A 20,286-nucleotide genomic window follows, 5' to 3' on the forward strand; every position below is an offset into this window, starting at 1 on the left:
ACACATAGAGGGGAAGACACACACAGAGGGAAGACACATAGAGGGGAAGACACACATAGAAGGGAAGACACATAGAGGGGAAGACACACATGGAGGGAAGACACACATAGAGGGGAAGACACACACAGAGGGAAGACACATAGAGGGGAAGACACACATAGAAGGGAAGACACATAGAGGGGAAGACACACACATAGAGGGGAAGACACACACATAGAGGGAAGACACACATAGAGGGGAAGACACACATAGAGGGAAGACACATAGAGGGGAAGACACACATAGAAGGGAAGACACATAGAGGGGAAGACACACATGGAGGGAAGACACACATAGAAGGGAAGACACATAGAGGGGAAGACACACATAGAGGGAAGACACACATAGAGGGAAGACACACATGAAGGGAAGACACACATAGAGGGGAAGACACATAGAGGGGAAGACACACATAGAGGGGAAGACACATAGAGGGGAAGACACACATGAAGGGAAGACACATAGAGGGGAAGACACACACACATAGAGGGAAGACACACATAGAGGGGAAGACACACATAGAGGGAAGACACATAGAGGGAAGACACATAGAGGGAAGACACACATAGAGGGGAAGACACACATAGAGGGAAGACTCACACATAGAGGGAAGACACACATAGAGGGAAGACACACATAGAGGGGAAGACACACATAGAAGGGAAGACACACACATAGAGGGAAGACACACATAGAGGGAAGACACACATAGAGGGAAGACACACATAGAGGGAAGACACACATAGAGGGGAAGACACACATAGAGGGGAAGACACATAGAGGGGAAAACACACATAGAGGGGAAGACACATAGAGGGAAGACACACATAGAGGGGAAGACACATAGAGGGGAAAACACACATAGAGGGGAAGACACATAGAGGGAAGACACACATAGAGGGGAAGACACACATAGAGGGGAAGACACACATAGAGGGGAAGACACATAGAGGGGAAAACACACATAGAGGGGAAGACACATAGAGGGAAGACACACATAGAGGGGAAGACACATAGAGGGGAAAACACACATAGAGGGGAAGACACATAGAGGGAAGACACACATAGAGGGGAAGACACACATAGAGGGGAAGACACACATAGAGGGGAAGACACACATAGAGGGAAGACACACATAGAGGGAAAACACACATAGAGGGAAGACACACATAGAGGGGAAGACACACATAGAGGGGAAGACACACATAGAGGGGAAGACACATAGAGGGAAGACACACATAGAGGGGAAGACACACATAGAGGGAAGACACACATAGAGGGGAAGACACATAGAGGGAAGACACACATAGAGGGGAAGACACATAGAGGGGAAGACACACATAGAGGGGAAGACACATAGAGGGGAAAACACACATAGAGGGGAAGACACATAGAGGGGAAGACACACATAGAGGGAAGACACACATAGAGGGAAGACACACATAGAGGGAAGACACACATAGAGGGAAGACACACATAGAGGGAAGACACACATAGAGGGAAGACACACATGGAGGGAAGACACACATAGAGGGAAGACACACATAGAGGGAAGACACACATAGAAGGAAGACTCACATAGAGGGGAAGACACACATAGAGGGAAGACACACATGGAGGGAAGACACACATGGAGGGAAGACACACATAGAGGGAAGACACACATAGAGGGAAGACACACATAGAGGGGAAGACACACATAGAGGGAAGACACACATGGAGGGAAGACACACATAGAGGGAAGACACACATAGAGGGAAGACACACATAGAAGGAAGACTCACATAGAGGGGAAGACACACATAGAGGGGAAGACACACATAGAGGGAAGACACACATAGAGGGAAGACACACATAGAGGGAAGACACACATAGAGGGGAAGACACACATAGAGGGAAGACACACATAGAGGGAAGACACACATAGAGGGAAGACACACATAGAGGGGAAGACACACATAGAGGGAAGACACACATAGAGGGAAGACACATAGAGGGAAGACACACATAGAGGGAAAGACACACATAGAGGGAAGACACACATAGAGGGGAAGACACACATAGAGGGAAGACTCACATAGAGGGAAGACACACATAGAGGGGAAGACACACATAGAGGGGAAGACACACATAGAGGGAAGACACACATAGAGGGAAGACACACATAGAGGGAAGACACACATAGAGGGAAGACACACATAGAAGGGAAGACACATAGAGGGGAAGACACACATAGAGGGAAGACACACATAGAGGGAAGACACACATGAAGGGAAGACACACATAGAGGGGAAGACACACATAGAGGGGAAGACACATAGAGGGAAGACACATAGAGGGAAGACACATAGAGGGAAGACACACATAGAGGGGAAGACACACATAGAGGGAAGACACACATAGAGGGAAGACACACATAGAGGGGAAGACACACATAGAGGGGAAGACACATAGAGGGGAAGACACACATAGAGGGGAAGACACACATAGAGGGGAAAACACATAGAGGGGAAGACACTTAGAGGGGAAGACACACATAGAGGGGAAGACACACATAGAGGGGAAGACACATAGAGGGGAAAACACACATAGAGGGGAAGACACATAGAGGGAAGACACACATAGAGGGGAAGACACACATAGAGGGGAAGACACACATAGAGGGGAAGACACATAGAGGGAAGACACACATAGAGGGGAAGACACACATAGAGGGGAAGACACACATAGAGGGGAAGACACACATGGAGGGAAGACACACATGGAGGGAAGACACACATAGAGGGGAAGACACACATAGAGGGGAAGACACACATAGAGGGAAGACACACATAGAGGGAAAACACACATAGAGGGAAGACACACATAGAGGGGAAGACACACATGGAGGGAAGACACACATGGAGGGAAGACACACATAGAGGGAAGACACACATAGAGGGAAGACACACATAGAGGGAAGACACACATAGAGGGGAAGACACACATGGAGGGAAGACACACATGGAGGGAAGACACACATAGAGGGGAAGACACACATAGAGGGGAAGACACACATGGAGGGAAGACACACATAGAGGGGAAGACTCACATAGAGGGAAGACACACATAGAGGGGAAGACACACATAGAGGGAAGACACACATAGAGGGAAGACACACATAGAGGGAAGACACACATAGAGGGGAAGACACACATAGAGGGGAAGACACACATAGAGGGGAAGACACACATAGAGGGAAGACACACATAGAGGGAAGACACACATAGAGGGGAAGACTCACATAGAGGGAAGACACACATAGAGGGGAAGACACACATAGAGGGAAGACACACATAGAGGGAAGACACACATAGAGGGAAGACACACATAGAGGGAAGACACACATAGAGGGAAGACACACATAGAGGGAAGACACACATAGAGGGGAAGACACACATGGAGGGAAGACACAAATAGAGGGGAAGACACACATAGAGGGAAGACTCACATAGAGGGAAGACTCACATAGAGGGAAGACACACATGGAGGAAGACACAAATAGAGGGAAGACACACATAGAGGGAAAACACACATAGAGGGAAGACACACATAGAGGGAAGACACACATAGAGGGGAAGACACACATAGAGGGAAGACACACATAGAGGGAAGACACACATAGAGGGAAGACACACATAGAGGGGAAGACACACATAGAGGGGAAGACACACATAGAGGGGAAGACACACATAGAGGGGAAGACACATAGAGGGAAGACACACATAGAGGGGAAGACACACATAGAGGGGAAGACACACATAGAGGGGAAGACACACATGGAGGGAAGACACACATGGAGGGAAGACACACATAGAGGGAAGACACACATAGAGGGGAAGACACATAGAGGGAAGACACACATAGAGGGGAAGACACACATAGAGGGGAAGACACACATAGAGGGGAAGACACACATAGAGGGAAGACACACATAGAGGGAAAACACACATAGAGGGGAAGACACACATAGAGGGGAAGACACACATGGAGGGAAGACACACATGGAGGGAAGACACACATAGAGGGAAGACACACATAGAGGGAAGACACACATAGAGGGAAGACACACATAGAGGGGAAGACACACATGGAGGGAAGACACAAATAGAGGGGAAGACACACATAGAGGGAAGACTCACATAGAGGGAAGACTCACATAGAGGGAAGACACACATGGAGGAAGACACAAATAGAGGGAAGACACACATAGAGGGAAAACACACATAGAGGGAAGACACACATAGAGGGAAGACACACATAGAGGGGAAGACACACATAGAGGGAAGACACACATAGAGGGAAGACACACATAGAGGGAAGACACACATAGAGGGGAAGACACACATAGAGGGGAAGACACACATAGCCACTGACTGTGGCTCCTTTCCTCCGGCCATATCCTGCACCTAACAGCCATTAGGCCTCACACTAACACTCTGTTTTTGCTCTTGTCCTCCCCCCTCCCCTTTTCCATTCCAACCTCCTCTTCATGACACGAACAGGGACAGATACATACTGGTGGGGAAGGGTTTGGCAGGAGCCAGGAAGAGTCTATGGGTGTGATAACCTCAGAGACATGGCAGTGAAAGGAGGAGTTAGGTTGGGAGAGAGAAGATAACACAGAAAAGAAACAGCTACTGTGAAAGAAGACAGACTTCCCCGTTGCCTGCCTGTCTCACCGGCACTCGATAAACCACTGTCTGATCTGCTCTTGCAGGGTTTCCCGTAGGTCAGGGCCATCCACGGCACGCACAGACTCCTTGATGCTGACCAGGGCCCTCTGGTACTCAGCCTCATTCTCCTCCTGGACCAGCCTACGAGTCGTCTCCACCTGCTGGGCCTTCAGCTGGGCCACGCTGGGCCTCTGCTGCTGCTGCTCTGGAGGGACCTGAGGACCAGCGAGGACCAGACACAGCTATAGAGATTAGTGGGGTGAGACAGGGATGCAGCTTAAGCCCCACCCTCTTCAACATATATATCAACGAATTGGCGAGGGCACTAGAACAGTCCGCAGCATCCGGCCTCACCCTACTAGAATCTGAAGTCAAATGTCTACTGTTTGCTGATGATCTGGTGCTTCTGTCAACAACCAAGGAGGGCCTACAGCAGCACCTAGATCTTCTGCACAGATTCTGCCAGACCTGGGCCCTGACAGTAAATCTCAGTAAGACCAAAATAAAGGTGTTCCAAAAAAGGTCCAGTCGCCAGGACCACAAATACAAATTCCATCTAGACACCGTTGCGCTAGAGCACACAAAAAACTATACATACCTCGGCCTAAACATCAGCGCCACAGGTAACTTCCACTAAGCTGTGAACGATCTGAGAGACAAGACAAGAAGGGCCTTCTATGCCAACACAAGGAGCATAAAATTCGACATACCAATTAGGATCTGGCTAAAAATACTTGAATCAGTTATAGAACCCATTGCCCTTTATGGTTGTGAGGTCTGGTGTCCGCTCACCAACCAAGAATTCACAAAATGGGACTAACACCAAATTGAGACTCTGCATGTAGAATTCTGCAAAAATATCCTCTGTGTACAACGTAAAACACCAAATAATGTATGCAGAGCAGAATTAGGCCGATACCCGCTAATTATCAAAATCCAGAAAAGAGCCGTTAAATTCTATAACCACATAAAAGGAAGCGATTCTCAAACCTTCCATAACAAAGCCATCACCTACAGAGAGATGAACCTGGAGAAGAGTCCCCTAAGCAAACTGGTCCTGGGCTCTGTTCACAAACACAAACACACCCCACAGAGCCCCAGGACAGCAACACAATTAGACCCAACCATATCATGAGAAAACAAAAAGATCATTACTTGACACATTGGAATAAATTAACAGTGGCAGAATACCTCACCAATGTGACTGACCCAAACTTAAAGAAAGCTTTGACTATGTACAGACTCAGTGAGCATAGCCTTGCTATTGAGAAAGGTCGCCGTAGGCAGACATGGATCTCAAGAGAAGACAGGCTATGTGCACACTGCCCACAAAATGAGGTGGAAACTGAGCAGCACTTATTATCCTCCTGCCAAATGTATGACCATATTAGAGACACATATTTCCCTCAGATTACACAGACCCACAAAGAATTTGAATCCAAATCCAATCCAATCACAGCAGCAAGATTTGTGACCTGTTGCCACAAGAAAAGGGCAACCAGTGAAGAACAAAAACCATTTATTTCCCTTGTATACAACAATGTATATAGACATAATATCACATTTGAAATGTCTTTATTCTTTTGTAACTTTTGTGTAATGTTTACTGTTTTATTGTTTATTTCACGTTTGTTTATTATCTATTTCACAATAAAGCCCCTTAAATTGAATTGAATTGAGAGAGAGAGATTTAGCACAAAGGGAAGATAAACAAAGTTACCATGGCACCAAGGCTTGTCCGGTTATCACCACTGGTACTGATTGGCTGACCTTCACAATACAGACGTGTCTGTGATAGTCTGTGTTTACTGACTCAGAGTAACCCTGCCCCTTTGTTACCCAACACAGTCCTGGTAGAGGGAACAGTGAACAAGTACACCCACCATTCCCAGAAATACCATCTCCTCCAGCCGTTCTCTCCTGGTCCTCTTCCTCTGACTGTAGCCCCGCCAAACCTGGAACACACCAGAACAACAGGACAGCTAGGACACAACACGGGACACCTAGAACACACCAGAAAAACAGGACAGCTAGGACACAACACGGGACACCTAGAACACACCAGAACAACAGGACAGCTAGGACACAACACGGGACACCTAGAACACACCACAAAACCAGGACAGCTAGGACACAACACGGGACACCTAGAACACACCAGAACAACAGGACAGCTAGGACACAACACGGGACACCTAGAACACACCAGAAAAACAGGACAGCTAGGACACAACACGGGACACCTACAACACACCAGAACAACAGGACAGCTATGACACAACACGGGACACCTACAACACACCAGAACAACAGGACAGCTAGGACACAACACGGGACACCTACAACACACCAGAACAACAGGACAGCTAGGGCACAACACAGGACACCTAGAACACACCAGAAAAACAGGACAGCTAGGACACAACACGGGACACCTACAACACACCAGAACAACAGGACAGCTAGGACACAACACGGGACACCTACAACACACCAGAACAACAGGACAGCTAGGACACAACACGGGACACCTACAACACACCAGAACAACAGGACAGCTAGGACACAACACGGGACACCTACAACACACCAGAACAACAGGACAGCTAGGACACAACACGGGACACCTACAACACACCAGAACAACAGGACAGCTAGGACACAACACGGGACACCTACAACACACCAGAACAACAGGACAGCTAGGACACAACACGGGACACCTACAACACACCAGAACAACAGGACAGCTAGGACACAACACGGGACACCTACAACACACCAGAACAACAGGACAGCTAGGACACAACACGGGACACCTACAACACACCAGAACAACAGGACAGCTAGGACACAACACGGGACACCTAGAACACACCAGAACAACAGGACAGCTAGGACACAACACGGGACACCTACAACACACCAGAACAACAGGACAGCTAGGACACAACACGGGACACCTACAACACACCAGAACAACAGGACAGCTAGGACACAACACGGGACACCTACAACACACCAGAACAACAGGACAGCTAGGACACAACACGGGACACCTACAACACACCAGAACAACAGGACAGCTAGGACACAACACGGGACACCTAGAACACACCAGAACAACAGGACAGCTAGGACACAACACGGGACACCTAGAACACACCACAAAACCAGGACAGCTAGGACACAACACGGGACACCTAGAACACACCAGAACAACAGGACAGCTAGGACACAACACGGGACACCTAGAACACACCAGAAAAACAGGACAGCTAGGACACAACACGGGACACCTACAACACACCAGAACAACAGGACAGCTATGACACAACACGGGACACCTACAACACACCAGAACAACAGGACAGCTAGGACACAACACGGGACACCTACAACACACCAGAACAACAGGACAGCTAGGGCACAACACAGGACACCTAGAACACACCAGAAAAACAGGACAGCTAGGACACAACACGGGACACCTACAACACACCAGAACAACAGGACAGCTAGGACACAACACGGGACACCTACAACACACCAGAACAACAGGACAGCTAGGACACAACACGGGACACCTACAACACACCAGAACAACAGGACAGCTAGGACACAACACGGGACACCTACAACACACCAGAACAACAGGACAGCTAGGACACAACACGGGACACCTACAACACACCAGAACAACAGGACAGCTAGGACACAACACGGGACACCTACAACACACCAGAACAACAGGACAGCTAGGACACAACACGGGACACCTACAACACACCAGAACAACAGGACAGCTAGGACACAACACGGGACACCTACAACACACCAGAACAACAGGACAGCTAGGACACAACACGGGACACCTACAACACACCAGAACAACAGGACAGCTAGGACACAACACGGGACACCTACAACACACCAGAACAACAGGACAGCTAGGACACAACACGGGACACCTACAACACACCAGAACAACAGGACAGCTAGGACACAACACGGGACACCTACAACACACCAGAAAAACAGGACAGCTAGTACACAACACGGGACACCTACAACACACCAGAAAAACAGGACAGCCAAGACACAACACAGGACACCTAGAACACACCAGAAAAACAGGACAGCTAGGACACAACACAGGACACCTAGAACACACCAGAACAACAGGACAGCTAGGACACAACACGGGACACCTAGAACACACCAGAAAAACAGGACAGCTAGGACACAACACGGGACACCTAGAACACACCAGAACAACAGGACAGCTAGGACACAACACGGGACACCTAGAACACACCAGAAAAACAGGACAGCTAGGACACAACACGGGACACCTACAACACACCAGAACAACAGGACAGCTAGGACACAACACGGGACACCTACAACACACCAGAACAACAGGACAGCTAGGACACAACACAGGACACCTAGAACACACCAGAACAACAGGACAGCTAGGACACAACACGGGACACCTAGAACACACCAGAACAACAGGACAGCTAGGACACAACACGGGACACCTAGAACACACCAGAACAACAGGACAGCTAGGACACAACACGGGACACCTAGAATACACCAGAACAACAGGACAGCTAGGACACAACACGGGACACCTACAACACACCAGAACAACAGGACAGCTAGGACACAACAAGACATACCTAGAACCCAAAACAAGACACACATAGAACATAAAACGAGACACATAGAACACAACACAAGGGGACAGACAAAAGAGGATTTTATAACCAGCATGCCCATACTGCATTGCATGAACAGCTGAGAGCTGAGCAGAGCCCGACAAATGCCAAACACTCAGGACCCGGGGGCTGGCAGGCAGCTAACATCCAGGAGACAGACGCTACTCATGATAACACCTGCCCCCCCCCCCCCCCCCCCCCCCCCACGGAGAGACCCCTCTTTGGCTGGCCGGCTCCAATGATGTCTCCCACTCACATAGATGAGGAATGCAACACTACTGCAGGGAGGAATGAGCCTATGTATCAGTCACAGTGGTGATGACATCTGATATGAAAGTAGTGTCCTGTTCTACCAAGGTGCTGCTTACAAAGTCAGGTTTGTCTAACAGTGTTTGATCGATACCGTCTCTTGTGCAAGACAGGGATTAACATTGACCCAGCTCTCTGACCTGAACATGAACCCTAACAGGTCAGGTCAACAGAACCACTTGTCACTACCTCAGCCATGCCACGTTATTATAACGATACATGATCCAACCTCTCCATAAAATATCTACACACCCGATTCCTCCGTGAAAGCAATGTGCCCAGCGGCTTTGTTAGGCCAGAGATGGTTTACACTTGGGCCGATGAGAGAGAATGGTGGGGGGAACTGAAAGTGAGTCTGAATTTTAGGTGTTCGTTTCCATGACCTTGCTGATCATGTAATGTGATGACCCAGCGTTTTGACATCTGGGTGTCTGTATGAGAACATCTAGGTGGTACTATGGTTATGAACCAACCAACAGCAGAGAGGTGACATTGAGATAACATTGTTGAGATGAACTTCTTGTGCCTTTTTGCAAAGCAGGCAGAAAACTATATCACTTGGACCCATTTCTCCATACAAAGTAAAAGCAGCCATCGTTTTGGACTTGGACTCAGTCCAAGTGTATAGCAGCGTTTAATACAAATGGTATTCTGTTACCCATCTTTGAACAATTCATCAAGAGGTGGTTTGGCTTTGACTAGAGAGAGTGTGATGAACTACAACCCTCTGACTATAGAGAGTGGGATGAACTACAACCCTCTGATTAGAGAGAGTGTGATGAACTACAACCCACTGACTAGAGAGAGTGGGATGAACTACAACCCTCTGACTAGAGAGAGTGGGATGAACTACAACCCTCTGATTAGAGAGAGTGTGATGAACTACAACCCTCTGACTAGAGAGAGTGTGATGAACTACAACCCTCTGACTAGAGAGAGTGTGATGAACTACAACCCTCTGATTAGAGAGAGTGGGATGAACTACAACCCTCTGACTAGAGAGAGTGTGATGAACTACAACCCTCTGATTAGAGAGAGTGGGATGAACTACAACCCTCTGACTAGAGAGAGTGTGATGAACTACAACCCTCTGACTAGAGAGAGTGTGATGAACTACAACCCTCTGACTAGAGAGAGTGTGATGAACTACAACCCTCTGACTAGAGAGAGTGTGATGAACTACAACCCTCTGATTAGAGAGAGTGTGGGATGAACTACAACCCTCTGATTAGAGAGAGTGGGATGAACTACAACCCTCTGATTAGAGAGAGTGTGATGAACTACAACCCCCTTACTAGAGAGAGTGGGATGAACTACAACCCTCTGACTAGAGGAGTGTGATGAACTACAACCCTCTGACTAGAGAGAGTGTGATGAACTACAACCCTCTGACTAGAGAGAGTTTGATGAACTACAACCCTCTGATTAGAGAGAGTGGGATGAACTACAACCCTCTGACTAGAGAGAGTGGGATGAACTACAACCCTCTGACTAGAGAGAGTGTGATGAACTACAACCCTCTGATTAGAGAGTGTGGGATGAACTACAACCCTCTGACTATAGAGAGTGTGATGAACTACAACCCTCTGACTAGAGAGAGTGTGATGAACTACAACCCTCTGACTAGAGAGAGTGTGATGAACTACAACCCTCTGACTAGAGAGAGTGTGATGAACTACAACCCTCTGATTAGAGAGAGTGTGATGAACTACAACCCACTGACTAGAGAGAGTGGGATGAACTACAACCCTCTGACTAGAGAGAGTGGGATGAACTACAACCCTCTGACTAGAGAGAGTGTGATGAACTACAACCCCCTTACTAGAGAGAGTGGGATGAACTACAACCCTCTGATTAGAGAGAGTGTGATGAACTACAACCCTCTGACTAGAGAGAGTGTGATGAACTACAACCCTCTGATTAGAGAGAGTGCGATGAACTACAACCCTCTGATTAGAGAGAGTGTGGGATGAACTACAACCCTCTGATTAGAGAGAGTGTGATGAACTACAACCCTCTGACTAGAGAGTGTGGGATGAACTACAACCCTCTGATTAGAGAGAGTGTGGGATGAACTACAACCCTCTGATTAGAGAGAGTGGGATGAACTACAACCCTCTGACTAGAGAGAGTGTGATGAACTACAAGCCTCTGATTAGAGAGAGTGGGATGAACTACAACCCTCTGACTAGAGAGAGTGTGATGAACTACAACCCTCTGACTGGAGAGAGTGTGATGAACTACAACCCTCTGATTAGAGAGAGTGTGGATGAACTACAACCCTCTGATTAGAGAGAGTGGGATGAACTACAACCCTCTGATTAGAGAGAGTGTGATGAACTACAACCCTCTGATTAGAGAGAGTGTGATGAACTACAACCCTCTGACTAGAGAGAGTGTGATGAACTACAACCCTCTGACTAGAGAGAGTGTGATGAACTACAACCCTCTGATTAGAGAGAGTGGGATGAACTACAACCCTCTGATTAGAGAGAGTGTGATGAACTACAACCCTCTGATTAGAAAGAGTGTGATGAACTACAACCCTCTGACTAGAGAGTGTGATGAACTACAACCCTCTGACTAGAGAGAGTGGGATGAACTACAACCCTCTGACTAGAGAGAGTGTGATGAACTACAACCCTCTGACTAGAGAGTGTGATGAACTACAACCCTCTGACGAGAGAGAGTGGGATGAACTACAACCCTCTGACGAGAGAGAGTGGGATGAACTACAACCCTCTGACTATAGAGAGTGGCTGCATGAACTACAACCCTCTGACTAGAGAGAGTGTGATGAACTACAACCCTCTGATTAGAGAGAGTGTGATGAACTACCACCCTCTGACTAGAGAGAGTGGGATGAACTACAACCCTCTGATTAGAGAGAGTGTGATGAACTACAACCCTCTGACTAGAGAGAGTGTGATGAACTACAACCCTCTGACTAGAGAGAGTGTGATGAACTACAACCCTCTGATTAGAGAGAGTGTGATGAACTACAACCCTCTGACTAGAGAGAGTGTGATGAACTACAACCCTCTGATTAGAGAGAGTGTGATGAACTACAACCCTCTGACTAGAGAGAGTGTGATGAACTACAACCCTCTGACTAGAGAGAGTGTGATGAACTACAACCCTCTGACTAGAGAGAGTGTGATGAACTACAACCCTCTGACTAGAGAGAGTGGGATGAACTACAACCCTCTGACTAGAGAGAGTGTGATGAACTACAACCCTCTGACTAGAGAGAGTGTGATGAACTACAACCCTCTGACTAGAGAGAGTGTGATGAACTACAACCCTCTGACTAGAGAGAGTGGGATGAACTACAACCCTCTGATTAGAGAGAGTGGGATGAACTACAACCCTCTGATTAGAGAGAGTGTGATGAACTACAACCCTCTGACTAGAGAGAGTGTGATGAACTACAACCCTCTGATTAGAGAGAGTGTGATGAACTACAACCCTCTGACTAGAGAGAGTGTGATGAACTACAACCCTCTGATTAGAGAGAGTGGGATGAACTACAAACCTTTGTGACCATATTAAAGTAAATGTCCAGTGAACTCATACCCAAATAATGTTGTTAACTCATCCAATACTTGTATTTGTGGACAAAGCATAAATTGGGGAAAAAATACTTTTAAAAACCAACTCAAACTTGTATCTCAAACAGACCGTTTCAAAAATGCTTAATACTTCCTCATAGAGGATGATGTCATCATCCTGAGGATGAGCTGGCCAGTCAGTGGTCTACTTGCATTAATATTTTTAACGCCCACACCATTCCAACACAGAAAAGCTACTTTTTAACATACTATATAAGTAAAAAAGGAAAACTATTTCACTCATGTTGTAATTAATTCTAAGTCATATGTCATAGAAATCTGGAAACACTGGACAGTTACTTTAACCCAGTTAATCAGCTTCCCTGTACTTTAACCAAGGAATTCAGCTTCCCTGTACTTTAACCCAGGAAATCAGCTTCCCTGTACTTTAACCCAGTTAATCAGCTTCCCTGTACTTTAACCCAGTTAATCAGCTTCCCTGTACTTTAACCCAGGAAATCAGCTTCCCTGTACTTTAACCCAGGAAATCAGCTTCCCTGTACTTTAACCCAGTTAATCAGCTTCCCTGTACTTTAACCCAGGAAATCAGCTTCCCTGTACTTTAACCCAGTTAATCAGCTTCCCTGACTGTTGGCTGTTTCTTTAGTGGTTAATTCATACTAAAACATCAGTCAGTACTGTTCAACAGCAATTGGAAATGTAGGCCTGGTATTGAAAGTAAAGTTTGTGAACAAAATATGAGAAACGAAACAATAAGTATACACTCCTTACTTTCTGAATGCATATGGCAGCCTGGTCGTGGTCCAGGGTGCTGATGGGTGTTTGGATCTTGGCCTGGCTCCCCTATTCCTCAGCCTGCCGTATCTCCTTCATGAAGCGATGCCTGAGCCGAGCCTGCCGTGCCCGTTCACAAACCTGAAGGACCCGAACAGCTTCCTCCAGACACATGGTCTGAACCGACACCTCCTGAACACAGACAGCAGTATAGAGATAAGAGGGACAGGACCTCAACACTATGAGAGCAATGTTAACCTCCTCCCCAGGCATACAACTTGGGGAAGAAGCATCTGCTGTGTGAGACTAGAGTAATGTTAACCTCCTCCCCAGGCATACAACTTGGGGAAGAAGCATCTGCTGTGTGAGACTAGAGTAATGTTAACCTCCTCCCCAGACATACAACTTGGGGAAGAAGCATCTGCTGTGTGAGACTAGAGTAATGTTAACCTCCTCCCCAGGCATACAACTTGGGGAAGAAGCATCTGCTGTGTGAGACTAGAGTAATGTTAACCTCCTCCCCAGACATACAACTTGGGGAAGAAGCATCTGCTGTGTGAGACTAGAGTAATGTTAACCTCCTCCCCAGGCATACAACTTAGGGAAGAAGCATCTGCTGTGTGAGACTAGAGTAATGTTAACCTCCTCCCCAGACATACAACTTGGGGAAGAAGCATCTGCTGTGTGAGACTAGAGTAATGTTAACCTCCTCCCCAGACATACAACTTGGGGAAGAAGCATCTGCTGTGTGAGACTAGAGTAATGTTAAACTCCTCCCCAGACATACAACTTGGGGAAGAAGCATCTGCTGTTTGAGACTAGAGTAATGTTAACCTCCTCCCCAGACATACAACTTGGGGAAGAAGCTTCTGCTGTGTGAGACTAGAGTAATGTTAAACTCCTCCCCAGACATACAACTTGGGGAAGAAGCTTCTGCTGTGTGAGACTAGAGTAATGTTAAACTCCTCCCCAGACATACAACTTGGGGAAGAAGCTTCTGCTATGTGAGATTATAGTAATGTTAACCTCCTCCCCAGGCATACAACTTGGGGAAGAAGCTTCTGCTGTGTGAGACTAGAGTAATGTTAACCTCCTCCCCAGGCACACAACTTGGGGAAGAAGCATCTGCTGTGTGAGACTAGAGTAATGTTAACCTCCTCCCCAGACATACAACTTGGGGAAGAAGCATCTGCTGTGTGAGACTAGAGTAATGTTAACCTCCTCCCCAGACATACAACTTGGGGAAGAAGCATCTGCTGTGTGAGACTAGAGTAATGTTAACCTCCTCCCCAGGCATACAACTTGGGGAAGAAGCATCTGCTGTGTGAGACTAGAGTAATGTTAACCTCCTCCCCAGACATACAACTTGGGGAAGAAGCATCTGCTGTGTGAGACTAGAGTAATGTTAACCTCCTCCCCAGACATACAACTTGGGGAAGAAGCATTCTGCTGTGTGAGTACTAGAGTAATGTTAACCTCCTCCCCAGACATACAACTTGGGGAAGAAGCATCTGCTGTGTGAGACTAGAGTAATGTTAACCTCCTCCCCAGACATACAACTTGGGGAAGAAGCTTCTGCTGTGTGAGACTAGAGTAATGTTAACCTCCTCCCCAGGCATACAACTTGGGGAAGAAGCATCTGCTGTGTGAGACTAGAGTAATGTTAACCTCCTCCCCAGACATACAACTTGGGGAAGAAGCATCTGCTGTGTGAGACTAGAGTAATGTTAACCTCCTCCCCAGGCATACAACTTGGGGAAGAAGCATCTGCTGTGTGAGACTAGAGTAATGTTAACCTCCTCCCCAGACATACAACTTGGGGAAGAAGCATTCTGCTGTGTGAGACTAGAGTAATGTTAACCTCCTCCCCAGGCATACAACTTGGGGAAGAAGCATCTGCTGTGTGAGACTAGAGTAATGTTAACCTCCTCCCCAGGCATACAACTTGGGGAAGAAGCATCTGCTGTGTGAGACTAGAGTAATGTTAACCTCCTCCCCAGACATACAACTTGGGGAAGAAGCATCTGCTGTGTGAGACTAGAGTAATGTTAACCTCCTCCCCAGACATACAACTTGGGGAAGAAGCATCTGCTGTGTGAGACTAGAGTAATGTTAACCTCCTCCCCAGGCATACAACTTGGGGAAGAAGCATCTGCTGTGTGAGATTAGAGTAATGTTAACCTCCTCCCCAGGCATACAACTTGGGGAAGAAGCTTCTGCTGTGTGAGACTAGAGTAATGTTAACCTCCTCCCCAGACATACAACTTGGGGAAGAAGCTTCTGCTGTGTGATACTAGAGTAATGTTAACCTCCTCCCCAGGCATACAACTTGGGGAAGAAGCATCTGCTGTGTGAGACTAGAGTAATGTTAACCTCCTCCCCAGACATACAACTTGGGGAAGAAGCTTCTGCTGTGTGAGACTAGAGTAATGTTAACCTCCTCCCCAGGCATACAACTTGGGGAAGAAGCTTCTGCTGTGTGATACTAGAGTAATGTTAACCTCCTCCCCAGACATACAACTTGGGGAAGAAGCTTCTGCTGTGTGAGACTAGAGTAATGTTAACCTCCTCCCCAGGCATACAACTTGGGGAAGAAGCATCTGCTGTGTGAGACTAGAGTAATGTTAACCTCCTCCCCAGGCATACAACTTGGGGAAGAAGCATCTGCTGTGTGAGACTAGAGTAATGTTAACCTCCTCCCCAGGCATACAACTTGGGGAAGAAGCATCTGCTGTGTGAGACTAGAGTAATGTTAACCTCCTCCCCAGGCATACAACTTGGGGAAGAAGCATCTGCTGTGTGAGACTAGAGTAATGTTAACCTCCTCCCCAGACATACAACTTGGGGAAGAAGCATCTGCTGTGTGAGACTAGAGTAATGTTAACCTCCTCCCCAGGCATACAACTTGGGGAAGAAGCATCTGCTGTGTGAGACTAGAGTAATGTTAACCTCCTCCCCAGGCATACAACTTGGAGAAGAAGCAGCTGCTGTGTGAGACTAGAGTAATGTTAACCTCCTCCCCAGACATACAACTTGGGGAAGAAGCATCTGCTGTGTGAGACTAGAGTAATGTTAACCTCCTCCCCAGACATACAACTTAGGGAAGAAGCATCTGCTGTGTGAGACTAGAGTAATGTTAACCTCCTCCCCAGACATACAACTTGGAGAAGAAGCTTCTGCTATGTGAGATTAGAGTAATGTTAACCTCCTCCCCAGGCATACAACTTGGGGAAGAAGCATCTGCTGTGTGAGATTAGAGTAATGTTTTAGTTTTATATTTTATTTTACATCCACACTATCTATCTAGGCTGAGGTAACCGTATTTTTTTAATGAATTGCATGGTAACAATTGTAGTAATTGCTTACATAAGGGAGTCTGATAGTGTGTTTCTCTAACTTGCTCAACCTGTTCGATGTGTCCCCCTTTAGCCATGACATGAGCCAGCATCTTCTCTCTGTCCTGCAGCACACGCATCCTCTCTCTCACAAAATACTGAGGAATGGGCACCTCCAGGTCCTCCTGCAAAATATAATATTGCAGAAATATTTCTCTGTCGTTGTGTGTGATTCAAAAGGTAGAATCTCGGAGGTAAAGGGGGGAGTTCCAAATACTTTGAAAATGACTATCAGGATACAGAAACTCCTTTTCCTCATTCCCCCTTCACGTCCTATCACTCAGTCCCCGGTACAGTACCACTGACTCACAGGTGTCAGCTTGAGGTCCTGCAGCACATCATCAAAGTAGTGGAACTCTGAGAACTCCAGCTCCACCATCTCGTTCTTGAGCTCCAGGATTCTACCCATCACGCCGTCCAACACGTGCCTGACCATGCGCCTCTTCTGGGGGTGAACTATCTGGTCGTAGACAGCCTCCAGGCTGCGGAAGATCTGCAGGTACTTCAGGTAGAAGGTGGCCAGGACCTGGAAGACCTGCAGCCGGTCCTTCAGCGGCCGAGGGGCAGTGGGAGGGTGCTCATTCACCAGGAGGTCCTCCAAGGCTCCATGGGCCTGGACCCACATCCTGGTGTAGGAGCTGAGGAGAAGGACAAGGAGAAGGAGGAGAAGGGGAAAGAGAAGCAGAAGGGAGAGTGAAGGAGGAGGAGAAGGGAGAGTGAAGGGGAAAGAGGAGGAGATTAAGGAGGAGGAGGAGGAGGTAAAGGAGAAAGAACAGGAGGAGAGAGAAGGTGAAGGGGAAACAGAAGGGGGAGGAGAAGGAGAAGGCAGAGTGAAGGAGGAGGAGAAGGGAGAGTGAAGGGGAAGGGCGTATCATATGTGGATCGAAACATGATGGACCAGACTAACTAAGCCATCTAGATCAATTTCACTGGACATATTTCAAGGGGAGGGTTCTCTTTCTTCCTATTTCTGTCTCTTTCTCTATCACTTTTCTTTCTTACTTTTCTGGACGGACCAAGGCCAAGGTAGAACCGTCACCTGCTTCAGGATACAGTGAGGGAAAAAAGTATTTGATCCCCTGCTGATTTTGTACGTTTGCCAAGTTAGAAAGAAATGATCAGTCTATAATTTTAGTGGTAGGTTTATTTGAACAGTGAGAGACAGAATAACAACAAAAAAATCCAGAAAAACGCATGTCTAAAATGTTATAAATTGATTTGCATTTTAATGAGGGAAATAAGTATTTGACCCCTCTGCAAAACATGACTTAGTACTTGGTGGCAAAACCCTTGTTGGCAATCACAGAGGTCAGACGTTTCTTGTAGTTGGCCACCAAGTTTGCACACATCTCAGGAGGGATTTTGTCCCACTCCTCTTTGCAGATCTTCTCCAAGTCATTAAGGTTTCGAGGCTGACGTTTAGCAACTCGAACCTTCAGCTCCCTCCACAGATTTTCTATGGGATTAAGGTCTGGAGACTGGCTAGGCCACTCCAGGACCTTAATGTGCTTCTTCTTGAGCCACTCCTTTGTTGCCTTGGCCGTGTGTTTTGGGTCATTGTCATGCTGGCATACCCATCCACGACCCATTTTCAATGCCCTGGCTGAGGGAAGGAGGTTCTCACCCAAGATTTGACAGTACATGGCCCCGTCAAATGATGTGGTGAAGTTGTCCTGTCCCCTTAGCAGAAAAACACCCCCAAAGCATAATGTTTCCACCTCCATGTTTGACGGTGGGGATGGTATCTTGGGGTCATTAGGCAGCATTCCTCCTCCTCCAAACACTGTGAGTTGAGTTGATGCCAAAGAGCTCCATTTTGGTCTCATCTGACCACAACACTTTCACCCAGTTGTCCTCTAAATCATTCAGATGTTCATTGGCAAACTTCAGACGGGCATGTATATGTGCTTTCTTGAGCAGGGGAACTTGCGGGCGCTGCAGGATTTCAGTCCTTCCCGGCGTAGTGTGTTACCAATTGTTTTCTTGGTGACTATGGTCCCAGCTGCCTTGAGATCATTGACAAGATCCTCCCGTGTAGTTCTGGGCTGATTCCTCACCGTTCTCATGATCATTGCAACTCCACAAGGTGAGATCTTGCATGGAGCCCCAGGCTGAGGGAGATTGACAGTTCTTTTGTGTTTCTTCCATTTGCAAATAATCGCACCAACTGTTGTCACCTTCTCACCAAGCTGCTTGGCGATGGTCTTGTAGCCCATTCCAGCCTTGTGTAGGTCTACAATCTTGTCCCTGACATCCTTGGAGAGCTCTTTGGTCTTGGCCATGGTGGAGAGTTTGGAATCTGATTGATTGATTGCTTCTGTGGACAGGTGTCTTTTATACAGGTAACAAGCTGAGATTAGGAGCACTCCCTTTAAGAGTGTGCTCCTAATCTCAGCTCGTTACCTGTATAAAAGACACCTGGGAGCCAGACATTTTTGACATGCGTTTTTCTGGATTTTGTTGTTGTTATTCTGTCTCTCACTGTTCAAATAAACCTACCATTAAAATTATAGACTGATCATTTCTTTGTCAGTGGGCAAACGTACAAAATCAGCAGGGGATCAAATACTTTTTTCCCTCACTGTATCTCTCCAGGTAATGTCTGATAAGTACCATTAAAAGGATTGAAGGATTCTAACACCTATTTCTTGCACTTTGCACTAGATCGCCAATAACCCTCTCTTTGTTATGCAGTAACTGGCAGGTGGTCTGTCAGTCAAAACCTTCAAACAAGCCTAACACCACCTGGCTA

At 47.1% G+C, this 20,286-nt stretch overlaps 1 protein-coding gene across 1 annotated transcript in view; it reads right to left on the reverse strand.

The window, feature by feature from the left end:
* drc11 (dynein regulatory complex subunit 11) overlaps positions 1-18,169 on the reverse strand; it is a 68,140-nt gene extending 49,971 nt beyond the window's left edge. The window contains 5 exon segments of the mRNA XM_082963620.1: positions 4,761-4,969; positions 6,638-6,709; positions 14,137-14,331; positions 17,537-17,659; positions 17,845-18,169. Coding sequence (XP_082819746.1) covers positions 4,761-4,969; positions 6,638-6,709; positions 14,137-14,331; positions 17,537-17,659; positions 17,845-18,159 — 914 coding nt within the window. The 5' untranslated portion in view covers positions 18,160-18,169.
* Positions 18,170-20,286: the final 2,117 nt, after the last annotated feature.

Source organism: Salmo salar, chromosome 17, assembly GCF_965601325.2.
Source record: "Salmo salar chromosome 17, fSalSal1, whole genome shotgun sequence".
Classification (NCBI taxonomy): domain Eukaryota; kingdom Metazoa; phylum Chordata; class Actinopteri; order Salmoniformes; family Salmonidae; genus Salmo; species Salmo salar.